The sequence below is a fragment of the Silurus meridionalis genome, chromosome 5 (genome assembly GCF_014805685.1).
Source record: "Silurus meridionalis isolate SWU-2019-XX chromosome 5, ASM1480568v1, whole genome shotgun sequence".
NCBI lineage: Eukaryota > Metazoa > Chordata > Actinopteri > Siluriformes > Siluridae > Silurus > Silurus meridionalis.
This window is the reverse complement of record NC_060888.1, coordinates 14,389,301-14,413,403: the sequence shown is the minus strand read 5'-3', so window position 1 is coordinate 14,413,403 and position 24,103 is coordinate 14,389,301. Positions and strand designations below refer to the sequence as shown.

At 36.2% G+C, this 24,103-nt stretch overlaps 3 protein-coding genes across 4 annotated transcripts; 2 read left to right on the top strand and 1 right to left on the bottom strand.

The window, feature by feature from the left end:
• Positions 1–950: 950 nt before the first annotated feature.
• cul4b (cullin 4B) lies at positions 951–14,832 on the top strand. Of its 2 annotated transcripts, none has more exons than XM_046849885.1 (20): positions 951–2,093; positions 2,699–2,814; positions 3,034–3,137; positions 3,319–3,388; positions 3,815–3,888; positions 3,975–4,137; positions 7,480–7,569; positions 8,134–8,216; positions 8,314–8,381; positions 8,522–8,640; positions 8,720–8,912; positions 9,049–9,153; positions 10,050–10,160; positions 10,257–10,327; positions 10,432–10,539; positions 10,644–10,757; positions 10,935–11,040; positions 12,261–12,433; positions 12,517–12,669; positions 13,572–14,832. In XM_046849885.1, exons 1-20 carry the CDS (start codon positions 1,661–1,663, stop codon positions 13,665–13,667), a joined length of 2,550 nt encoding a protein of 849 aa, XP_046705841.1. In that variant the 5' UTR covers positions 951–1,660; the 3' UTR covers positions 13,668–14,832. The 2 variants fall into 2 exon arrangements, with proteins under 2 accessions (XP_046705841.1, XP_046705840.1); XM_046849884.1 differs by having other exon boundaries at positions 983–2,093; positions 10,257–10,342.
• Positions 14,833–15,947: 1,115 nt separating this feature from the next.
• mcts1 (MCTS1 re-initiation and release factor) lies at positions 15,948–19,634 on the top strand. Its single transcript, XM_046848777.1, has 6 exons — positions 15,948–16,169; positions 16,996–17,148; positions 17,260–17,357; positions 18,972–19,105; positions 19,213–19,280; positions 19,414–19,634. Exons 1-6 carry the CDS (start codon positions 16,159–16,161, stop codon positions 19,493–19,495), a joined length of 546 nt encoding a protein of 181 aa, XP_046704733.1. The 5' UTR covers positions 15,948–16,158; the 3' UTR covers positions 19,496–19,634.
• Positions 19,635–21,277: 1,643 nt separating this feature from the next.
• On the bottom strand, positions 21,278–23,733 carry c1galt1c1 (C1GALT1-specific chaperone 1). Its single transcript, XM_046850499.1, has 2 exons — positions 23,569–23,733; positions 21,278–23,158 (listed from the first exon to the last, which is right to left on the bottom strand). Exon 2 carries the CDS (start codon positions 23,142–23,144, stop codon positions 22,188–22,190), a length of 957 nt encoding a protein of 318 aa, XP_046706455.1. The 5' UTR covers positions 23,145–23,158; positions 23,569–23,733; the 3' UTR covers positions 21,278–22,187.
• Between the last annotated feature and the right edge of the window lie 370 nt (positions 23,734–24,103).

The following is a 24,103-nucleotide window of genomic DNA, read 5'->3' as shown; positions in this document are numbered from 1 at the left end:
CTTTTTATTTATTATATTTATAAACCTTGTTTATTTGTTGACATGATACTTAAACCCATCAACCTATTTCTAGTCATTGGGCCTTCTTTTTCAACCTTCCACTGGTGTATCATTTCCTAATTATCACACACCACATATGTAGACTCGACTATGAAGCTAACAAGCAAGGCAGAAGGCAACAAGAAGTATGGCTAAAGTGGTTGAGACAGAGGGAATCAGCAATGTAAACATGACTGAGAAGAGAGACATTCCTGATGATCATAATTTTTTCTCTGCTTGTGTTCTATATGATGGTTGTTTAGCCTGGATACATTCATTATGTAACAAAATGTACATTATTTTGAATTAATATATTAATATTATGTGAGGTCCAAATACCAGCAAGACACTAAAACAGGTAGGAATAAAGGCTACTTTTTACTTAATTACATGTCAGAGCCCAAACTTCTTTACTTAAACTTGAGTGAAAAAGTATAGTCAGTACTTTGATTTTTACCAGAGTCTTTCAAATCATGAATATCTATACTTCTATTTGAGTTAAGGATGTGTGGACTTTTGCCCTCTTCGACTGAGGGTGAACAGGAGGTGTGATACTGTTGGTGACTTCAAAAATAAGGGCACACTTAACCAACATGAATGCCACAGCATTTTGCAGTGGAATGCCATCCCAAACACACCTTAAGGTTCTGTTAGTGCATTAGATAGTACTGCATAATACAGGTAGACAGCAAGTGCAGAAAAATATGCAAATATACAGTAAATAAATATATGTATGTATACATACTGAGAAAAAGACAGACTTATAATTTTTTTTATAAAATAAAAAGTTTGAGAAATGTAAAACTGAGCGAGATGTGTGTAAGGCACAGTATTTGTAGAGAAATATTAAATATGTAGACATTTACAATAAGAAACATGTACATTGTATTTACAAAAGTTATGCACAGTGTATATACAGATGATATATAAATAATTTAATGTGAGTAAACAGACGAAAGCCCTTTTCATGCTGTTTCCTTCACTTTATTGAATGTGATTCTCTGATGACTGCTGTGTTTGTAATTCAAATACACGCTGTACGGTTGAAACAGGTCTCGCGCGCCCCCTGGTGGCAAACTCAGATCATGAGAAATCCCCACGCGTACAGAGCAGCGGCTGAGCTAAGACACGGAGCTAACAGGCTAACCACAACAGCATAGGAAGTACTTCCGGTAGGTCAACGGATCGGCCTGTAAAGTTTATCACAACTATATATAATCGGGGTTATTTTAAAGATAAAACGGCCATATAGTGATGAAACGAAATATAAATACAGACCGAACTAATACTGAGTACAGTGGTGTGTGAAGTGGACGGAAATGAATTGGAATCAGTTTGAAGGATCTCACAAGCTTGTGTCCAAGAGGAAGCAGTAATCAACCATCTTTCCTCTGCCAGCAATAACAAGAAAAGAGAGGCTCTAAGTAGGGCTACAGTTCTCAATTTATTGTCTCTTTAATGCGAAACAGTGACTGGACGCTTGGTTTTCGGATTTATTATCCCCCCAACACTAAGGGCCAAAGGACTATAGAAACCCTTTCACCAGCAGCACTTCCAGGAGCGCAGCATTTAGCAGATCACCTACTTGGTATATTTTTTGGGGGGGGTATTTCTTTTTTTCATGTTTCCAACAGGTTTACCTTCCCCTAATCCCCCAGCGCCAAGCCAAGAGGCCAAAGCGGCGGCGGCAGCGGCTTCGGATGTGAACAGCGACAGCAGTCTCACGCCGTGCAGGAAGAGGAAGATTCACAGCTCGGACAGGGAGGAGGAGGACACCGATTCCGTCTCTGCTTCTCCCAGATCCACCAGAGCCGCGTCCTGCTCGTCCTCCTCGGCGCAGCACATTCAGAAGAAGTTGCGGTTCGAGGAGCGCTCAGAGTGCGCAGGACTGGATGTGAAGATGGCAGAGGAGTCGCCCACAGCGTCGTGCTCCAAGGCGAAAAGCGCCTTTTTCTCCGGCCACGCTAACGGACTCACCAAATCCGCCGGCTCGGCGACATTCACCAACAGCAAACCTGGAGCTGCTAAGAAACTTGTGATCAAAAACTTTAAGGGTAAAAGAGACCCCCCCCTCTCCTTCTCCTCCTCTCCACAAAAACAAAAAAAAACAAAAAAAAAAAACCACTGGCCTTTTACGCCATGTCTGTTTTTTTTTCTTGACGCTTTGAAAATATGCCTTTTCATTTTCATTCATGTTTAATATTATAGACATGAACCTGAACGTATACAGTTGTCACGTCAGAACACGACACTCTTTATAAATCTAAAGCATGGACACTGAGTCTCAAGTAGTGTTGCGTTAGATGCTTTATAAGTACTTATTTACCATATAAGTTGAAGTTTTACCTTAAATATAAGTATCAGAACCTATACCAAATATGCTTTAATGAAAAGTGATTTGAGATGACACGAAGACCTTTTCATTAGAAATCCACATTTATGATGAAAATCAAACCAGGCTTTTCATATTAAAGTTAATCCCATTATTCAGTATATTGGATGCTACATTTTGACTCCTGATTATTCTTTAATCATAGCATGCAGATTTCTATATACGGTTTTCCCAGTTCAATAAGTGAGTCAGGAACGTATTATTATTTGGTGAAATTGACTTCTTGTCGTATTATTATATTATAGCCTGTATTCTGTATTTTGACAGAAAAGCCCAAATTGCCAGAAAACTACACACGGGAGACATGGCAGAAGTTGAAGGAAGCAGTGGAGGCCATACAGAATAGCACGTCAATAAAGTACAATCTGGAAGAGCTTTATCAGGTGGGAATATAAGTGTTTGGTATTGTAGACTCGTGTGAGCTTGCTGGTTAAACAGGTCCTAACAGTGATGCCCTTGTTCAGGCAGTACTGCTTTTCCTTCTATAACATGACCCTTTCTGCAAGAATGGTGCATATTCTAATAACACTGTGCAGTTTGTTTTTGTTTGTTTGTTTGTTTCCCCATTAATACACGTTGCCATGTTCTCCATATATTTTCAGGCTGTTGAGAATTTGTGCTCCCATAAGATATCGGCCAAGCTGTATAAGCAGCTGAGGATGGTATGCGAAGACCACATCAAGGCACAAATCGATGAGTTTCGAGAATATCCTTTTCAGCGTGTTGATCTTGCACAGTTTGCTGTGTTCAAAATCTTGCTGTAGCTCTTGTTTACAAGTAAATGTGAAGTCTATGAAACACAAGCTGTGATATGATACCAGATTTAGCTAAATTTTGATTGACCTGACATGATGAGGATGCCTATTTGTTCTTAACCCTGCTGTTACGGACTCTCTGGACAGTGTGCTTTTCTTAAAGAAAATAGACAAATGTTGGCAAGACCACTGCAGACAGATGGTAAGAGAACTACCTTGAAATTAAACCATTGAATTTAATGATTATTTTGTAAATATTTGTAAATATGTCTGTAATAATGCCACTTGAAAAGCATGTTCTGTTTGTACCTATGTGTAATATACAACACTAATGTGTAGTGGTGTCATTATTTACTCATACCACCATTTTGGTATTTTTTTAATGGTCACAAATGTAAAGCTGGGAATTTGGATTGATTTATCCCCATGATTTTTCTATAGCGCTGCTATATTGCAGGACAGTGGTGTTTATTTAATGTAAACTAATTGTATTATAATTTTTTGGTTTACAAATGTTTTACTGCATTATTCTTGTTCTTTTTTTTTTGTTTACTCTTAGAAACTTGGCTTTGTTTTTATATGCAACAATGTAATTCTTTCTCTTCTTGACTTTGCTTTATTTGACCAGATCATGATTAGGAGTATATTTTTGTTTTTGGACCGTACATATGTTTTACAAAATTCAATGCTGCCATCTATCTGGTATGTATTCCTATTTGCTGGAATTATTTTTTATTGTTTAAATTAGTAAGTTATTAATAACTGAATCATATTTCTTATATCTTCAGGGACATGGGGCTGGAGTTGTTTCGTTTCTACATCATCAGTGATTGGAAAGTACAGAGCAAGACAATCGATGGGATCCTGCTCCTCATAGAGAGAGAACGCAATGGCGAGGCTATAGATCGCTCTCTGCTAAGGAGTCTACTGAGCATGCTCTCTGACCTACAGGTAATACTAAACCTCGATCTGTATGTGTGAAGGATTAGAAATTAAACGCTTCAGGTTGTACAGTTAAATATGTCTGACAGGAATGTGAAGCAGAATTGATTATTTCGTTATAACTGCATATTTTCTTATAACTCTTATGTCCTGGAGTGCGTTATTTCTTTTATACAGCTGCAGGTTATTATTTATTATTTAAAAAAAAAAATTATCATTTAGGAATTGTATTAAAATAAGGAAATGTCATGTTTTGGCAGTTTATTGTTGCTTTTAAAGCTGTGGAATGTCCAAGCAACAAGTCAGTTTTTAACAATTGAGTTCTAGCAATTATAAGCACCAACTTTTATTTTTCTGATTCAGTCAGAAACTGCAAAAGAAAACAAGAAGGAAAACCTTGAAATCAATGCTCGCATGCCTGCACGCTTTCCAGTGGCCACTTAGTCCTACCAAAAACGCTAAGTATGTATCGAGGTAAAATGATCTGGTCCTAAGCAGGTTTTAAAATGAGGTAAATACGAGCTCAAATAAACAACACAAAATAATACATAGTGTCATTATTTATTTTTACAAAAAAATAAAGCCAAATTGGAAAAGCAGTTTGTGAAGAAATTATGATTTAAGAGGCTAATTAGCAGTCAGGTGATGACATCAGCAATGATCTTGGAGAAGCAATTGTAGCTGCCTATCAGTCTCAATCTGAAAATGGATATAAGGCCAAATTCCAAACAAATGGCCATCATTCTAGAAAGGAACTTTATTTTTTTAAGTAGCAACATCTATGACAGTTGCTGATCTTCTCCAGGATCAGACTGTGCAATGCCTCATACTAACTGTCAAGCACTATGATGTTCACTATGATGAGGTTTCATAATTTGTGCTTGTTTTGCGGCCACAGGACCTGAACATCTTGTCATCTGTCTGATACTGGGTCATGCAAAAGTACAATGATCCCAAGCACACGCACAAATCTGGCTGAAAAAGAACAGAATCAAGGTGTTAAAAATGTCTTAGTCAATGTCTAGACCACAACCTGACTTATATTCAGTTGAAGGGCCTTATGAGAGCTGATCATAAATAAATGCACACTAACCCCAATGAACTGAAAATGTTCCTCCACAATGATGTGAAAGACTGGTAAAGTCATAAACAATTACTTCAGGATATTGCTCCTAAAGGTGGTTCTGCAGGCTATAAAATTATACGGTAGACTTACTTTTTTCACACATGAAACTTCCATTTTGGCTTAATCTTTGTAAAATTATGGTGTAATATGTCGTGTTGTTCAGGTGAATACATCCTCAGATAAACACCACATGACTAGATGTTTTTTATTATGTCCTGAAAGGTTAAAGAATTAAAAGAGGGTGTACTTTAATTGTAGTTCCAAATGTCTTCACAGAAAAGAAAAATCCATATTTAAGCATCAGACAAAAAAAAATCTGATTCAGCCACTATGTAACAAGTTGTAACTCTAGAAACAAGCATTAATATAAAACTGATTTGCATTATTGCTAAGATATATGTCAAAGCCATGCTTTTATTTAAAATGAAACTTTCCAGGTTAATCATAATTGAGAATGAAGCAGTGCTGTGGTACAAGATTTTTTTTGTATAGTTTTTCCTGGTTACTGCATTTTGGCCCTGTGTTTTAAACCATTACACAAACTAGCTGTGGAAATAAAGCACACTCATAAGCTACATTCACACATGATGTACAGCGACTCACAGTGCATGGCGACATGGCCAATGTTGACTTGATGTAGGTGTGTTCAGTGGTGATAGAGTTTAACGTGGTTGCAACTATGATTTGGATTAAAGACAATTAAAGTGCATGTGATTCATAGCTATAAACTTGTTGTACTATGAGGTGTCTATGAAGTCTGGTTTGTCAGTTGGTGATGCATCTGGCATGCCACAAATCAGGAGTTGGATCATGTGCATGCTGTTTTATTCACTCCCAGTAGTAGTAAAAATGTTCTACTTCATGTTGAGAAAAGTCTCTTGCTGTAAATGATTGTCCTCCAGGTGCTTTGTGCTACTAGTTACTGTATTTGTAAACCTAGCTTAACTACTGTAAAACCTTTCATTTTTGCAATGGACACAAATGGATTTTCGTTATTTTCTTTTATGAAATGTTTTGGGCTTTTTGAAGTAGATATTGACAGTGCCTGTTGAAAGGTTAGAATCTTTTTATGGGTCTTTTATGGCTTATAGGAGAAAGATTTGCATGTACCTTTTGTTTATATGCAACAAACTAGATAATGTAACAGTATGAACATTTATTTTGACAAAAAAACAAATATATAAATGTACAGAGTGTATGCTTTATTTTCATTGGAAAATCATCCCTTAGCATGAAAAACATCTTTAGACAAATATGGCGTTCAGACAGTTTGTTTGTATAAACAGCTGAAATACTTTGCCATGCTTTTTTTTTGTCAAACTTGCCACATGTGTTCTTTACTAGTTGGATAATTCTTTCTGACCTTGTGATACAGCTCTCCCTAAAGCAGTTTTAAATGATTTTGGTGTAGTGACTGGGCAGGCCATTCCATTACAGATAACACTCCAGGTGATTGATTGCTCTCTGGTGTTTCTGGTCATTGTTTTGTTGTGTAGTGAAGTTAGGTCCTGTAGTACAGATGTGGAATGGGAGCAATTCAGTATTCCTTTCACCTGGAATAAGTTTCCAACCTTCCCTGTTCCAAAACATCTTCAAACCATTAAGCTTCCACCTCCGTTCTGACTGTGGGTATAAGGCAGTCTGGTAACATCATCTCTCCTATTGTCCGTCTTAATGGTTCTTTTGTTAGAGACAAAAATGTGTGTGTGCTTTTGGCCTTTTATTATTTTGTTATATATAAACATATAGGATGTGCATGTGTCATAAAAAAAAGACTAGGTGTTTCCAAAACTCTTGACAGGTGCTGTAATGTTGATTATGTAATATTCAGAGTCTAGTTTAATTGCACGAGCCACATTAAAGCTGATTAATCATTTTCCTATATAAATTCACACATTGTTGGAATTAGAAATAGAAATGTGCTGCATGCTCTATTTTATGGTACAGTTTTCACTATTAGCCATATTAAGACTATTGCATTTTAAACTTTCAACAACTGTTTATTTAACATTTGTTTCTAATGATTCAATATATTTGTCTATATAACATATAAAACTGTTTTAGACCCGGTCTCTATCTCAAAACTGTTTCTATCAAAGTTCATCCTTGATGTTTTCTCAATTCATTTCATTTGTATATCCACCTTTTTTCCTACAGTTTTCTAAACCCATACAATTCATACCTTTATGTTTCCTGTACCTTATATTTTTGTAAATGTTTGACAGATTTATCAAGATTCATTTGAGCAACGCTTTTTGGAGGAGACAAATCGCCTTTATGCTGCAGAAGGTCAGAGGCTGATACAGGAAAGAGAGGTGATGTAGCTGTTTACAATGTCAGCATTTTGTAAAATGGTGACCAGAATTGGTCTGTTTCCTGCAGCTAAGACTGTTTTATGTTTATGCTAACAGTACATAGTTACACACACTGTGGGGACACATGGTTGACACCTTTTGCATTTTTATTCATAAGCCTTTTAGAGCCGTTGTGTGTGAATGTTTGCAGAAGCTAAAATGAACTATTATTTTGCCGAATTTGCAAACATTTTGAAAAGTCTACTTGTTTTTAGTGACGTTAGTGACAACCATAAGACGTAAAAGCTCAAGAGCACAGACAGATAGGAAATATTCCAACAGGTTTTTAAAAAAAAGTTATTTTTTCAAAAATTATTTTACATTTTTAAAAATATTTTTTTATTATTTAAATTAAATATAATGTGTCAATTTTGAATCGACACTTTTTGTTAGCATTTCAAATTCCTGTGTGGCATCTTCTACATGCTGTAACTAATTAAAAATAAACCGACCACCAAATTCCATGTATAAAATCTGCACTTACAAATAAATAATGAATAAATCTTTAATTTTTTTCTTTTGAAGGTGCCAGAGTATCTCCATCATGTAAACAAACGTTTGGAGGAGGAAGCCGACAGAGTCATCACATATTTGGACCAGAGCACACAGTAATGCTTAAACTCATAATGAGTTTTCAAAAAATGGATATTTTCTTTACGTAGGGATGTTGGATTTGTGACTGGCTGTTGGTGTGATCTGTTTTAGAAAACCCCTTATTGCCACTGTGGAGAAGCAGTTACTTGGTGAACATCTGACCGCAACGCTTCAGAAAGGTACTAGTCTGTCCAAAAGATAAAAAAATTTAAGTGATATTTTCTACACTGTTGGGCTGAATTAGATGTAAATCTTTTTTCCTTGGTAGAGAAAACGTAGATTTTTTTTTTTGCTAAATGCTTTTGTAATGGTGTGGTAGGGTTGAATCATCTGCTGGATGAGAATCGTATCCAGGATTTGTCTTTGCTGTATCAGCTGTTCAGTCGTGTTCGAGGGGGAGTGCAGGTCCTACTGCAGCACTGGATTGAGTATATCAAGGTAAAAGAGATCTAGGAGTGATTTAGCTGATTAAAAAAAAAAATCCTTCCTCTTTATGCTGATATTTTTTATGCTATAGGCCTTTGGTAGCACAATAGTTATCAATCCTGAGAAAGACAAGACAATGGTGCAGGAGCTGCTGGACTTCAAGGATAAAGTGGATTCCATCATCGAGATATGCTTCATGAAAAATGAAAAGTTTGTAAATGCAATGAAGGAAGCTTTCGAGACCTTTATAAACAAGCGGCCGAACAAACCTGCAGAGCTCATAGGTAAGAACTTCTTATAGCAACCTCTTACTACCTCTTGTAAGATCCTTAGAAATCCTTAGAAATTACAGTCTAGTTTGGAAGTTAGTAGCAGCATTCCTGAGTGAATGTTCCCATAACTGCCATAAATCTCTTTCAGCGAAATATGTGGATTCAAAACTGCGGGCGGGGAATAAGGAAGCCACAGATGAAGAACTTGAGAAGATGCTGGACAAGATTATGATCATATTCAGGTTTATTTATGGTGAGATCCTTTCAAAGTTTTCATTGTACCAGTTTGAAAGCAAATGGAACAATTCCAAATCCACCTGTTTAATGTTTCCTCACTTTCTCTGAAATTATTTTATGTGTACCTAAATTTTTTTCCACAAAAGACCCAATTGCTTTGTCTTTATTTAACTGATCAAATTCTGTACCTTTACCATCGGATAGTCTATAAGCAGCCTTTGCTATCCAGATGCATCAGTCAGGCCTGGCTCAGATTTTTTTTTTTTTTTTTGTTTGTTTTTTTTAATCCATTCTGTGGAAGAGAGTTTACAGATAATTGCATTGTGAGCTGTGCTGTATTGCAATAAGTCGAACGTCTCATACCATGGGGAAGAATTACAATACGGTTTTCCTAAAATTTGTGATGGCCTGAATTCAGCGTTAAACTTTCAGCACTTGGGATAAACCGTTCCGGCTGCTTTAAAGTGTCGACCGGTTCATATTTTTCAACTCCGCAAACACGCAAATCTCACATCAAGACCTTACTTCATAAAAACAACGTTCTGGGCAGGACTAACAGAAATAAAAGCATCACATTCAACTTTTCATTTGGATGCCCTTATATGACTTATATGGAGAGGGAACTGCTGGCAATGACGAATCACTATTGCATTAATCATTCTTTTAGCCGAATATGTAATGTTATAAAGTGGTAGGATGTTTATTTTTATTGTTTTTTTAAACAATAGATTTTAAACATCGTTTCGAAAAAATTGCTAACTTCTGATCGGGTGGGCTACAATTTGAAGTAGGTGGGCTAATACCTACATTGGCCCACCCATAGCTTTGCCACGGCACTAACCCCCCTCGCCCCAAACACCCAAAAAAAAAGAGAATGCTTTATTATAACATCTGATGTTTTTTGTTTAATAGGCAAAGATGTGTTTGAGGCCTTCTACAAAAAAGACCTGGCAAAGAGGTTGCTGGTCGGAAAAAGTGCCTCTGTTGATGCTGAGAAGTCGATGCTCTCGAAGCTGAAACATGGTAACTGCTGCACATGTCTGTAGATTATCCTGTACAGCTTTAATTTATACCTTTGAACAGTGTGACTAAAGATTGCTTTTTTTGTTGCTAATTTAGAATGTGGTGCAGCTTTTACTAGTAAATTGGAAGGAATGTTCAAGGACATGGAGCTCTCCAAAGATATCATGGTGCAATTCAAACAAGTAATAGATTATTAAAATATACTATTAAGATTAGTTGATTGGTTGAGTGCTCACATTGCACCTTAACACCTTTTTTTTTTTCACCTCAGTACATGCAATGCCAAAATATCCCAGGTAACATTGAGCTGACTGTGAACATTCTCACTATGGGGTATTGGCCAACATACGTCCCCATGGAAGTTCATCTGCCTCCAGAGGTTTGTTTGGCAAATTTTGGAAGATTTTTTTAAATTTACTGTATTACAATTAACTTATCAATAATTCTAATTTAGTGTGATCTTTCTTTGTTTTCTCCTCCAAGATGGTGCGGCTACAGGAAATTTTCAAGACCTTTTACCTAGGCAAGCACAGCGGAAGAAAGTTACAGTGGCAATCGACATTAGGGCATTGTGTATTAAAAGCTGAGTTCAAAGAGGTATGCCACTTTTGAAGCACATATTATGGGGTTGGGCTTTTCTGTTAATCCAAACTGAATGTTATGAATGATTTCTATGAATCAGTAGCATTTAGCTTGTAGATTTGGCATTTATAATGAACAAACTATGCAAGTGAAAGTAGCTCAATGACAACCTTGTTTTCTTACTTTCCAAAGGGGAGGAAAGAGCTTCAAGTGTCACTATTTCAGACGTTAGTTCTGCTGATGTTTAATGAAGGGGAAGAATTTTCCTTGGAAGAGATCAAGCTGGCCACAGGAATAGGTGGGTGATCCTCATTTGTTAAAATGACTGTGAATTTGTTGTGTTTGTCTGGTGTTTTAAATGGCAGCTCAGATAATTTTCAAAAGTTAATTTTTGACGATCATCAAAAATTAGAACATGGAATTTTTGAAAGTTGGGGTCTAGGCATTCAGGGTCTAGACTGACCGTTTTTATCCTAAACCTTTCTGAGTAAGTTTGAACTTTGGAAACTTTGTCATTTTCCGTGGCCTGTATCTATGGAAGCTTGTTTCCGGCACATAAAAAAAAAAACTAATTCTGTCTTATTCCTTCGCTATACGAGTTCTTTTCTCACATTCCAATTTATTTCTTGCATTTGCTGTTGGCCAGAAATTTGAAGCTGTTGGTGTGTGAACGAGGCTCCTCTGCCTTATCGGTCTTGATCCGTCTCCAGAGCTGGTTGTTTTCTCCAGGAATCGAAGGATTGGTTTGATCCCATGCGATTCTATGGATTGTAGCTTATTTCATTTTCAATGTGTAAAGCTTTCTGGCGCTACAGAGGGGGCGACTCTGCCCGATTGGCTAAAATAAAAGTCGGAATTGTGAGAGAAAAAAAAACTAAGAATTGATTGCCGGAAATGGGCTTCCATATGAATCTTCTCCTAGCCCCTTGCTGTTTTCTCCCCGTTCCACCATTTTTCATTCTGCAGCTTTTCCTATGTTTACCTGTCTAGAGCGCTCCAGAGTTTAGTGGGTGGTGCATTAGTGATAATAGTTGGTGGGGAAACACAATACTCCGCGTCTAGTTAAAAAGACTTAACGAAGCATCGAAGCAAATAATGATTTTTTTCCTATTAGAATTACTCGAGTATTCAGGAAATCATTTTAACTCTATTATATTTAGGGATTCTTGCATATTCTAGCGAGATGGGTGAATACGCCTATTCAGTTCGGTTGTCATGCTGCAGCCAGAATGGAATAATCAAAAGCATTTTTCTTTCTCACTTTTGGAGGTAAACAGACTTTAAAAATACTAGAATTATGATTGAGATTTCTGCAATAGAGACACTTATTTTATCTTAATAAAGCCTATAGTTGTACCAAGATTATTCAAAATAGTAATTCAGGTGAATGCTCTAATTCTATCTAAATCTGCTGTCTATTGATTAGCAGAGCAATGCAACATTATATAATAATATTATATATAAAATAATGTTTCAAAGAAAAATAAGGCAAATAAAATGTTTTGTTGATGTGTACAGAGGACAGTGAGTTAAGGCGAACCCTCCAGTCCCTGGCTTGTGGCAAAGCAAGGGTTCTCACCAAAATCCCCAAAAGCAAAGAGGTGGAAGATGGAGACAAGTTTTCCTGCAATGATGATTTTAAGCACAAGCTCTTCAGGATTAAGATCAACCAGATCCAGATGAAAGAAACGGTACTGTAGCCAGCAATTGAATCAGAAAATAAACTCTCTTCTTGAAGGGTACTAAACATTTTTTATTTTATGAACGATTACAGGTGGAGGAACAAGCTAGCACTACAGAGCGTGTTTTCCAGGACCGGCAGTACCAGATTGATGCCGCCATTGTTCGCATTATGAAGATGAGAAAGACTTTGAGCCATAACCTCCTAGTCTCTGAGGTTTACAACCAACTCAAGTTCCCTGTTAAGGTGAGGATGAGAAATTTGTTCAGTTTTAATCATGTGCTTTAATAACATTTTTTTTTTTACATGTAATAATAATAAATCCAAAATATGTGAAGGAGGAAAACTTTTTTTTTTTTACAACACTGACCAATTACAGAACAATCTCTAGGAGGTAGGCTTGTCATTATCAAAGTCTACAATGAACAAACACCTTTAGGAATGTAAATACCGAGGGTTTATCTCAAGATGCAAACAGCTGATAACACAGAAGCACAAAAAGACTAAATAAGACTGGAGGATACATTGAAAGCCTGCCCAGTCCTGTAACGAGATTCTTTGGACACTTTTGCTAGAATGATAGGAAGAGTATGGATAAGGAAAGGCGCACTTATGATCCAAAGTATCACGATATAGCAGTGTAAGTATGGCTACCAATGGAACTGAGTCAGTGGTGTTCTCTCCATCGATATGTGGAATTGTCTGAAATTTCTCCTTTTAAGAGAAATTCTTGAAGCTGTACGTAAAACACAAAAGAATCCATATCGCTGTTGTAAAAATGTTGGCGACAACAGGAAGCGTCAGTGATTAGGCACACGGTACGGACCGAGTAGCCACAATGACACTGCGCTTTAAGTGCACGTAAAACAAGGATTGCGTTTGGTGCACGTGTGAAAGTCCTGTACTGAAACTGTTCTGTATGAATACTTGAACAATTACATTCCTAATGAACAATATTATTGGTATTTAAAAATGGTTGAATGTGTCCTATAATCCTGTTGTTTGTTAAACGTGTTAAAGCTAAATGACTATACTTCAATCACATCTTTGGTGGTATGCAAAGGCAAAACTAGAATAATTGCCTCACTGTCCAAATACTTATGGAGCTGAATGCAAATTGATGCCATGTTTTTGTCTCTGCCTTGCAGCCTGCTGATTTGAAGAAGAGGATAGAGTCACTCATTGATAGGGACTACATGGAAAGAGACAAGGAGAACTCCAATCAGTACAACTATGTGGCCTAGAGAGAGTGAGAGCAATGCGTAGAAGGAAGGAAAGAGTGGAGAATAAAAAGAAAAAGGAGGATGTTCCGAATACACATGTGGGACAGAATTTTCCAATTATCTTTACCCTTTTTAACCCAGTGACCGGCAATTGAATGGAAATTGTTCTCCGGGGTATGTTCTCGGCTGGATTGCATGCCCATTTAAAAGAAATATATTCTTCAGTGTCAGAGCTCTTCTCTTTGAATTGGACAATCTCAGATACCTGACTCCCACCCTCATGTTTTTTTTTTTTATTATTATTAACTGAATGAAAAGTGTATTTATTTTTCAGAATTTGTTTCAAGTCAGTTTTTTTTTTTTTTTTTGGTTTATTTTTAAGTCACGTTTACTTTTAATTGACTGTGTATCCTGTGCATTATTTCGTGTGGAGGAAAAAATTGCTAATAAAATGACATTTGTTGAGTGCTGTAGCAACATGAGTGTATAACATTTAAAACTACAGATTTCACATATTTATTCGGGAATCAATACAAGGAGAATCAAGCTCCATTACTGGAGTTTAGAAGAGGTCACAGGTTGTTTGGAAATGGGCAAAAGGCTTGAGACAATTTCGAAGTACTTAAACTGTGCCAAAATAAATAAAACCAAGCACTCGTTATATTCTAGAACTAATTCATGCTGCTAAATCTGTCAATACATCTGGTCCTGTCTATCCAGATTTTTTTTTGTTTCAGTTTGTGTTTACAAACACACACACACATTCACACACACCTTGCAAGCTATCTTGGGCATGGATTTATTACTGCAGATTAAGATGAGACTTGGACAAAACCGCAAAAATGTTAAGGATGGCTTTCTAGCGAAACATTCTGTTTCATTGCATTTGGAGGGTAAACTTTGTCTTTTAAAGTTTATTAGAAATGTAATTATGCCAATGAAGAATTTTTCTTTCCGAACACTGAACAGTATAGAAGCACAGCAGTGTCATAGTTACAATCTCCTAGTATTTACAAGATTTGTATTTCCTTGGCATATTACACTGAGAAGATCCTGTATGGCATCACTGGATGAATAGAGTTGTATGATTATAGTGTTTTGATAAATGATAAGTGGACAATTATCCCATGTCTGAATACATCTGCTTGTTTTTATTGCTTCAGATTAAACAACTGTGTTTCCATGATCATGTCCTTTTTCTATTCTACTACCCTTTTTTATGACAATTTAGAAATGCATTTTTAAAAAGAATTATACATGAACATTGATTTTGTGAAGACTGTAAGATCTTTAAGAGTCTTGGGTCAGGATATTATCGCAAAATATTCCTTTAATTGTACTAAGCAGCAAGCGCACATCACATTCTTCACTTCCTGCTTAATACAGTATAGGTTCTACTTGTGCCCCAAATCAGCTTTGATGGCATGGACTCCACAAAACCGCTAAAGGTCTGCTGTGGTATCTGACTTCAAGATGTTCATAGCAGATTAATTCCTGTAAGTTCTGAGGCAGGAACTCCATGGTTCGTACTGGTTTGTGTACCACATTTCACAGATGCTTGATTGGAATATGGACACCGAGTCAACACTTTAAAACCTTTCTCATATTCTTCAAACATTTTTTATTTTATTTTTTTGCTGTGTCAGGGCACATTATCATGCTGAAAGAATCTACTGCTATTATATAATACTGTTGTCATTAAAGGGTGTCCTTGTTCAGTGAAAAATCTTTAGGTGTCAAAGTCACATCCACCTGAATTGCAGGACCTGAAGTTTTCCAGCAGAACATTGCCCAGAGCCTCTATCAGCTATGCTTTCTTCTCATACTGCCATCTTATTCTCAGTTAAGTGACACACAAGCACCTGGCCATCCATATGATGTAAAAATAAATAAAAACTAATTTTATTCAACTGTACCACATTCATCCATTGCTCCATAGTTAAGTTTGATGCTCGCATAACCATTGTAAATGCATTTGCAAACCCATTGTAACAAGATAATCAATGTTTTATTATGGTTATTTGGTTTGTGTTATGGCTGAATCTAAATAACACACAAATGCTTATTGATACTATTAATAATTTCATATTTGACTGTTTTCTCAAAAAAGGGTGAAAAAAAAACAGAATAAATGGTTAAGATGCAATGTATAAGAATACTCTACACTGTTAAATACTGAGTCTAATGTTCGAATTGCTGGATTTGTTTTATAAAATACCCACGGGGCTTATGTAATAGTTTCAGGAATCCCTGAGTGTATAAAGTTTGGGTTGTAACCCAACCCATCGCTGTTCATAGTTTGAGTTGCCGTGAAATGCTAACGACTGTCGCAAAGACAAGCCATCTACCGTAAAGATTGCTGCGCTGTGCTGCTTCACGACACGGCGTGAAGACCGACTCGATAATTTCATTGAATATCTTCTGTAATATGTTCTTTATTCATTGTTGAGTCCTTACCCTTTTTTTTTTAAAAATCTTAAACGCCACGACACATAACGATACGACCATCAGAATGTTTAAAAAGTAAGAATGGGCTATGCCTAACTCGATTTCTTATTTAAATAATAAAGTAACAGTTAGCTAATTAACATATGCGTGTAAATGAATATTTTCGTGAATGTATTCATGCTCAGATGGATCCAACTTTTGAAATTGGAAACATGTGTATTGCGTAGTATGTTTCTATTTTTTATTTTCCATTTACAGCTTACTACCTGCTCTCAGTTGATAAAAGCAGGCTACATGCTAGCTAGCCAGGAGGTTCAATGCTAATCCCGTGTTACAGTCATTAGTTATGGTTAACGTAAAGTTTCTTGGATGGGTAAATATATTTGTGTTTAAGTGCTATAGAGACAGCCTGATATTTTGTTTTCTCGTACCTGTGATTAGTAGTAAAGAGTCATTGTCTTTAGATACGATCTCGTTTTAGATTGAAACTAAATTAACAGCGTAAATGATTCATTTAGTCAATTCATATAATATTCATATATTATAAATGATCTAATCCAGCTCTACGATTTTGAAAAAAGACCTTTCTTAACGATCCCTCCTGCAAACCAGAATCATAACTCAGACAGACACTTGACTTCTATTGACATGCCAAGGAATAAACACCTTCCCACCTTTTTCTACTTCCTGCTCTGTATATGTTCCAGTAACTGTGTAGAGATAAACAGTAGCATATCCTCATAACAACACTTGCATAACAGAGACATAACACATAGGGCTAGTGTTTAGGTGTTATCATATATTATCTGAGCATCCTCTCACTCCTGCATGATCTTCTTTCCCCTAACAATTTGTTTGAATAATCCAGACATTCCTGTTTATTTATTATTTGCTCTTCCAGGTTTGACGAAAAAGAAAATGTCTCTAACTGCATTCAGCTGAAGACGTCTGTAATCAAAGGCATTAAAAATCAGCTTGTTGAGCAGTTCCCTGACATTGACCCATGGCTCAATCAAATCATGCCCAAAAAGGATCCTGTCAAAATTGTCAGATGGTATGTGAAATTGAACATTTGTAAATGATTTTTTTTAAATTATTTGTCTGAATTTATCAGCTGTGTCTAAGATGATGTCTCAGTTATATAGTATTCTGTTTACTATTGCAGCCATGAACACATTGAAATTCTGACTGTAAATGGCGAGTTGCTATTCTTCAGGCAGAGAGAAGGACCTTTCTACCCAACCCTGCGACTGCTGCACAAATGTAAACCTTAAATACCCCGCCTCGCATCAGCACAGATTAATGAGAAACACAATAGGCAAATCTAGGTTTATTATTTATTTAACAGAAACAGAATGAACTACTGAATTCCCAATTCTGATTAGTCAGAAGGTGAGGGGACTTGGAATCTTGGATTCCCTACATAAACTAAATCTAAATAATAAATAGATAAAAAATGTGCCGTTAAAAACAAGAAAAAGTGTCAGTGCGAATAGGGGGCTGTTTTCTGTAACAAGATGTTTAAGATAAGATAAGATAAGATATACCTATATTCGTCCTGCAGTGGGGAACTTTTGTGTTACAGCAGCAAAGAAAAGAAATGTGCAAATGTATAAAAAGTAGAGACATAATAGAAGTATACACGTCACATTGAGCATTTCTGGAAGTAGTTTTTAACGTCAGCACTTTAAGAGAGTCAGTACATTTTCTTTCATCATAAAATGGTAAGGTGCATTTTTATTTGTATTTTGAACTTCAAGACCGAGAAATGAAAAGATATTGGTGAAGGACCTTTGTAATAGCCTTTTAACATTAATAATAGCAGAAAGTCACTTGTTTCGTGGACATTCTACAGCATTTTTAATCATAATTGGAGTGATTTTTAAAAAAATGCGCAATACTTTAATAATCTTTGTCCACAATAAAGGGTGCTTTGTGTGGGGTCATCACATCATGATTGTTTTCGTAGATTTCCTGTCATTTTATTCTTCACACAACTCTGATTAGAACAGAATAAAAATTCTGGTAGGAATTTGATATACAGTGGTGCTTGGAAAATTGTGAAACCTATAGAATTTGTATATATTTCTGCACAAGACCCAAAAGTGAACCCAATTAAACAAAACCAAATATATTATACTTGCATCATTTTTGTGATCATATTAAACAAATAAAGCGAATTGGTCACAACCTGATAGTGTCTTTCTAAATATGACTTAAAAGAAGATCAGGGTTTTTATTTTTTATAGTAGATATAGAGAAGCCAGTTAGACAAAAATATTATACTTGGACACATTTGGTTCCCTATATCTACTTTCAGACTGCAAAAAAAAAAAAACCCCAAAAACCCCCATATTTTTTAGGTTATATATAAGCAGAAATATAGTAACTGGCAAAATAGCATTCACAAACTTTTAAGCACCATTTCTACAACTTAAGATGATTTGAAGCTTCATAACAAGGAGGAAAACCGCTACAATCCATCATACCTTAGAAAAATACAAAAAGTATTTTCTACTGAATATAACAGGATGTTAATTTATGTGTTAAGAGATTAGTACAGTGCAATGGGAAAGTAGCGCTTTTGAATTGTGTATGTGATTAATTTGTTCCTGTTTTTATATATTTTTTTTAATAGATTTGCAAAGAATTCAAACAAACTTATTTCATGTTGTCATCATGGGGAATTTGTAGAGTTTTGAGAAAGCAAAAATAAATTGAATCCATTTTGGAATAAAGCTGTAATATATCAAAATGTGGAAAAAGTGCAGTGCTGTGAATACTTTCCCCGATGCACTGTTAAGCAGTAAAATAATGCTTAACGCAGGGTTTCTGCAGACTTTTCTTGATGTATGCAGTATACCTACTATTTTACAGATCCGTTCATACTTCCACACCAACAAGTTGATAAAGGAGCTATCAAGTTTGTTCTGAGTGGAGCGAATATCATGTGCCCAGGTCTGACGTCACCAGGAGCAAAACTCTACCCTGCTAACGTGGACACGGTAGTTGTATCCTTTTAACAGAAACGCAAAACAGAATATTTCAGTTAAGATAAAAATGTTACATTTTGTCACAGAATAAGAGATTATTTTGCATCCTTGAGTCGTTGTGTCAGGCGATAATGGCAGAAGGCAAGCAGCATGCGCTCTCCGTGGGTGTGATGAAGATGACTGCAGACAACATGTAAGTGACCTTAGTCCCTCACCTCAACACCCACATGAAATTCATGAAATGTACAAGCAAGATGATAAAGTTTTGTAATCTGTGGTATATTCTGAATAACCATCATTATTATTATTATTATGCCTAAAAACAGAGGAAAGGTCAACAAGGGGATCGGGATCGAAAACGTTCATTATCTTAATGATGGACTGTGGCACATGAAGACATATAAGTAACACCACCATAAAACAGCTTTATGTTATCAGAATCTTTGAACTGCCAGACACCATTCCCTGCCTGTCTGCTGTATGTCGTCGGCAAACCACGCTGAAGATCTTGAACCTAGTGCACTAAATAAACCCCCATTCAAGCCAATCTGAATTGGTGTTTTTTTTTCCATATATTTTTTTTATACATCAGTGTTTTATTGTATGACTTTTTCTCCAGAGTCTAAATGGCAGTGTAAAGTTGTCTTTTTGGGATCTAATTTTTTTGGTCAATTAACACATTATACTTAATTTGAATACATTTAATACTTATATATGATACCAAAGGGTATGCATAAAAAATATATTATCAGCAATATTTGTAATTATTGTCTATTCATGCTGCTAAGGTTATCGTTAGATTTTTTTTTTTACAGCAGTAACATTCACACTGGATTTGAGTGTATTATTTCTTATTATCTCCTCTTTAGTCTAATATGTAGGTGTACAGTTAGACTTTGGGCTAACAGAGATATGCATTATCATTAACAATGACATTAAAATAATTACAGTTAATATTTGCTGCTAAATTAGTTGATTTAGGTTGTTCTATTGAGAATTGTTAAGATCGTTTCAATTTTCTAATTATTCTCAGTGGTTTAAAGCCACCAGTACTGTTCACTTCCAACCTATACACTACGTGGCCATATATTAGAGGACCCCTGACCATCACACCCTTTTGTGATTTTTACACATCTCTTTTAATATGCTTCTGCTGCCATCTCCAATCTTCTGGGAAGGATTTCTGGGCTGTGGGAATTCATTTATTCAACCACAAGATTATTAGAGTGTTCTTCCACTCGAAAATCACTCTTAATGGATCTTGCTTTGTGCACAGAGATATTGTCATGATGAAATGGGTCAGGTGTCCACATACTTCTGACACACACTCATCCCCATATTACTAGGTTAGTGTTAATAAAATATCACCATTATCACATCAGGGCAGTGGCAGTCCTTTGGAATTCCTTTACACTTGAATAGTAAGTGATAAATTGGGCAATGCTTTTTATGTAGTAAAGTGGAAACTCGTATATCAGTAATACATTTGTTTTTTTCTTATTCAGTAGTGGATGAAGTATGAGTATCGAGTATAAATCACCTGCTTACTCCTGTAAAAGTAACATTTCTACTTGAGGAAAAGTACTTGCTTTTGAATTTACTTAAGTATCAAGAGTAATAATGATCTATGAGAGCTATATTTGAATGATTTATGATCTTCAATGTTTGATTTTGGCACATCATACCTTATAAAGGAGCATTTTCTATTGTTAAAGGCACACAGTGAGAGTTCCATTAATCCATACTAACTCTCGTGAGAACTGTGGGGTTTTGCTTGTGGCCTCGCGACAGGTTTTTATTTAAAGCAGTATAAGTGTTCATTTGAAAAGAATCAAGAAACAGACTGTATTTCTGAAATTTAGTGAAGTAAATAGTGAGAGATTCTGCATGTAAAATGTAGCAAAGTAAAAGTTTCTAAAACTGAAAATACTCCAATACAGATACTTGAATGTACAATAACAAAGTAAAAACATTTCCTTACTGTCCACCACTGGATCTGTGAAAATCTAAATATTCATTCAAATATTAATTTTCAATAATAGCTTAATGGTATTGTTCTAAAATAACACTTACAAAATATACAACATATGCTCAATTTCAGATGCAATCTACTTTTCAAATGTTATATTCTGAAACTATAACTAAACAAATTGCCATGTCCCCCCACCACAAACACAAAATCTTTATGAATTTTGTAAATTATGAAAATTTAATATCACATCATTTAGACCCCCAACATCTTTAAATTCATCATGTTTTTTCACTTATAATCAGAAACCAGTGATCAAATGAATCTAGACGAATCCAATAAAAAGAACCAAATGTCCCATTAATTCACATCTTTTTACCCAAATATAGAACTATATTCACATACAAAACCCCCCACAAACAAACATAGCTTTTAAAACACAATAGTAAAGCATCACTTTTCATTATAGCCCTGATTCAACACTCCTAAAAACACAATTTATTATTTTTATAAAGACTTCTGATTTATATGGTCCATTAGATGTACCCAAGTCCAGAAACAATGACGTGAAGCTAATCGCTGCTGTACGTAGTTCTTGATTAAGACAATATTTCATTTTAAAAATATGAATTCATTCATCCATTATATACTATACAACACTACTGTAAACAATGTATGTTGTAATTAACATGTCTTTGGGTCTTATGTCTTTGAGCAGATTTATTTCCTAACCCTGGCTATAAAAATACTTCTTAAATATTCATTCTCTTCAGTAACTGCCCTTTACCTGGTCAGGGGTGCAGTGTGAAAATTCACTTCAATTATCAAAGAGGAAAAAAAGAAACATTTCACCTAGTTAAGTTGAGACAGAAATGTGTCCTTTCACACAGACACCGGATTCTGAAAGTTATACTGTACATTACAACCTGTCCAGCAGTCTCTTGGCACCAAAAACTAAATCAAATAATGCTAACCAAGAGCATTATTAAACTTTATTCGACAAAAATATTCGTTTACCGCATTTCTTTAAACTAGCAGTTTACAGTGGTGCATTGATCTTCTGGCAATGTGAACTTTAGCAACGTTCATCACGCAACAGTTTTGGTACATCAGTAGTGTCATTGTTATTAATTAATCATTGTCTGAGTTCTTTGGAGGTAAAAAAGTCAAGGAGTCGTGAAAGTTGTGTCCGTACGCCCTCAGCCTGTACACGCCGTACATCATGACCTGCATCTGGCTTGGGGACATGCCACTGTACGTGATGGCCATGTCAGAGCAACACGACTCCACTACATCTTCAGGGTTCTGCTTTATGCTATCAGAAATGAGCGTGTTCACACTCTTTTTGTTAAAGAGACTCTTCCCGTGAGCATCTTCTCCATTCTCAGCGAACACGCCACTGAACTTCAGGCAAGCAGCAAGCTGCTTCTCTTCACTCAGTTTCCATAAACTGTAACCTTGCTCAGGGCACCTGTCCTCGTCTTCAAATATTTCAATAAGTCTTCTCACTGCTTCATAGCTAAGCACAATGCCACTGTCGTACTCCACGTACTCAAGCTCGCCAGACTTTTCGACATGGCCAATGTAAAAGGGCTGACTGGGCTCTTTATTCAGAACCAGATATTTAAGATTCTCAATGATACCGAAGGTCGTAGGCCGGGCAATAAAGAACCAGCGGAGGCCGTCCGCATGCTCGTACGCATGCGTGATCGCTTTACGCAGCCTTACCCACTCGTCCTTTTCCTGCAGATCAACCGCCTTTATTGCTTTAGATGATTCAGAGGTGTAGAAAACAGACTTATCGCAGTGTTTGCTCCAAGTGTCGTTGGCAGCCGCCCAGTACATCAAGAGCTTCGGTGTAACCATAATGATGCAATACACTCGCACTCGCTGGGCAAGAACAGACATCTGAGTCTCACTTAACTTTTGCATCTCCTCTTTGCTGAGAGGTTTGAGATGATGGTGATGATGTTGGTCTTCCATGGTAAGGGGAACTGTTGGACTAAAGGTGCCGAAAAGTGACAAAAACAAACAGAAGACACCTCCAAGGAGCATGCCTTTGAAAAACGAACTTCCTTCAGACAACATTTTAACAGATGATCCTGAAGACACAAGGAAGGTACAAAAATTAGTATTGGGCATCACTCAAAAACATCATACAAATGAAAAAATGGTGCATATCCTGGGAGTTTCTTTTTAATAATAATTTGACACTTTGTGAATGTATAGAAGACCAGCGTTACTACATCAGTTCAAAAACCGAGTGTTAGTATATGATAGTATTGCTGTATATTGTGTACACTATCAGAATGTCAGCTAAAAACAATGCGACAGCTCACAGCCAGATCACACACATCAAATCCTAAAAATACTTGACATGAACATTTAAAAAACTAAAAAAACTAGTCCTAAAGTAACTTCGAGGTTGATTGAGCAGATCGAGTTACAGAACGAACACAATCCTACAACCAGCAACGCTTTCATTAAAAAGAGAAGCACATAAACAAGTTACCTTTCTATGTAGAACTGGCTGCCCAGGTAGCTAGAAAGTTTCACCTTCACGTTCTGAATTATTTCCTGGATTTTGATGTGTGTAGGTGTGGGTGTGTTTACACTTAAAACCTTTTATTTACTCGAGCTCATTACGATCAGCTAAAGCTGGAGAAAATAAACAGGCTCTAGTTCCGTGATCCGGTGCAGGCGGATGTAGAGAAAAGAGGTGACGGCTCACTCGTGACGTCATCCCCTTTATTATGGGATATGTAGTACAATAGACGGTCAGACAAGCCGACAGACCGGAGTTTCGTGTTTACTAATACAACAAGGTTGGACAAATAATACACATTATATCATACATATATCGGAACTATAATGCATATTTATATATATTTTTAAAAAGAAAAAGGGGAACAATTAAAATCTTCCGACTTCCGGATGTTGAACAGTGGACGCACAGTGCTGCTCCCATCTACTGGTAGACAGTGTGTACAGTAAGAGTTCAGTCTTTATTGTTGTTTTCGTAAAATTGTTTTATTTATTGAATGCAT

Bases quoted from the DNA above. Each gene is read 5' to 3' on its own strand.
- c1galt1c1 (XM_046850499.1), bottom strand. From the start codon at position 23,144: ATGTTGTCTGAAGGAAGTTCGTTTTTCAAAGGCATGCTCCTTGGAGGT.
- cul4b (XM_046849884.1), top strand. From the start codon at position 1,661: ATGTTTCCAACAGGTTTACCTTCCCCTAATCCCCCAGCGCCAAGCCAA. The intron at 7,570-8,133 runs GTGATGTAGCTG...TTTCTTTTGAAG, and splicing joins GGCTGATACAGGAAAGAGAG to GTGCCAGAGTATCTCCATCA. The intron at 8,382-8,521 runs GTACTAGTCTGT...ATGGTGTGGTAG, and splicing joins GACCGCAACGCTTCAGAAAG to GGTTGAATCATCTGCTGGAT.
- mcts1 (XM_046848777.1), top strand. The intron at 17,149-17,259 runs GTATGTGAAATT...TTACTATTGCAG, and splicing joins CCTGTCAAAATTGTCAGATG to CCATGAACACATTGAAATTC. The intron at 17,358-18,971 runs GTAAACCTTAAA...ACTATTTTACAG, and splicing joins CCTGCGACTGCTGCACAAAT to ATCCGTTCATACTTCCACAC.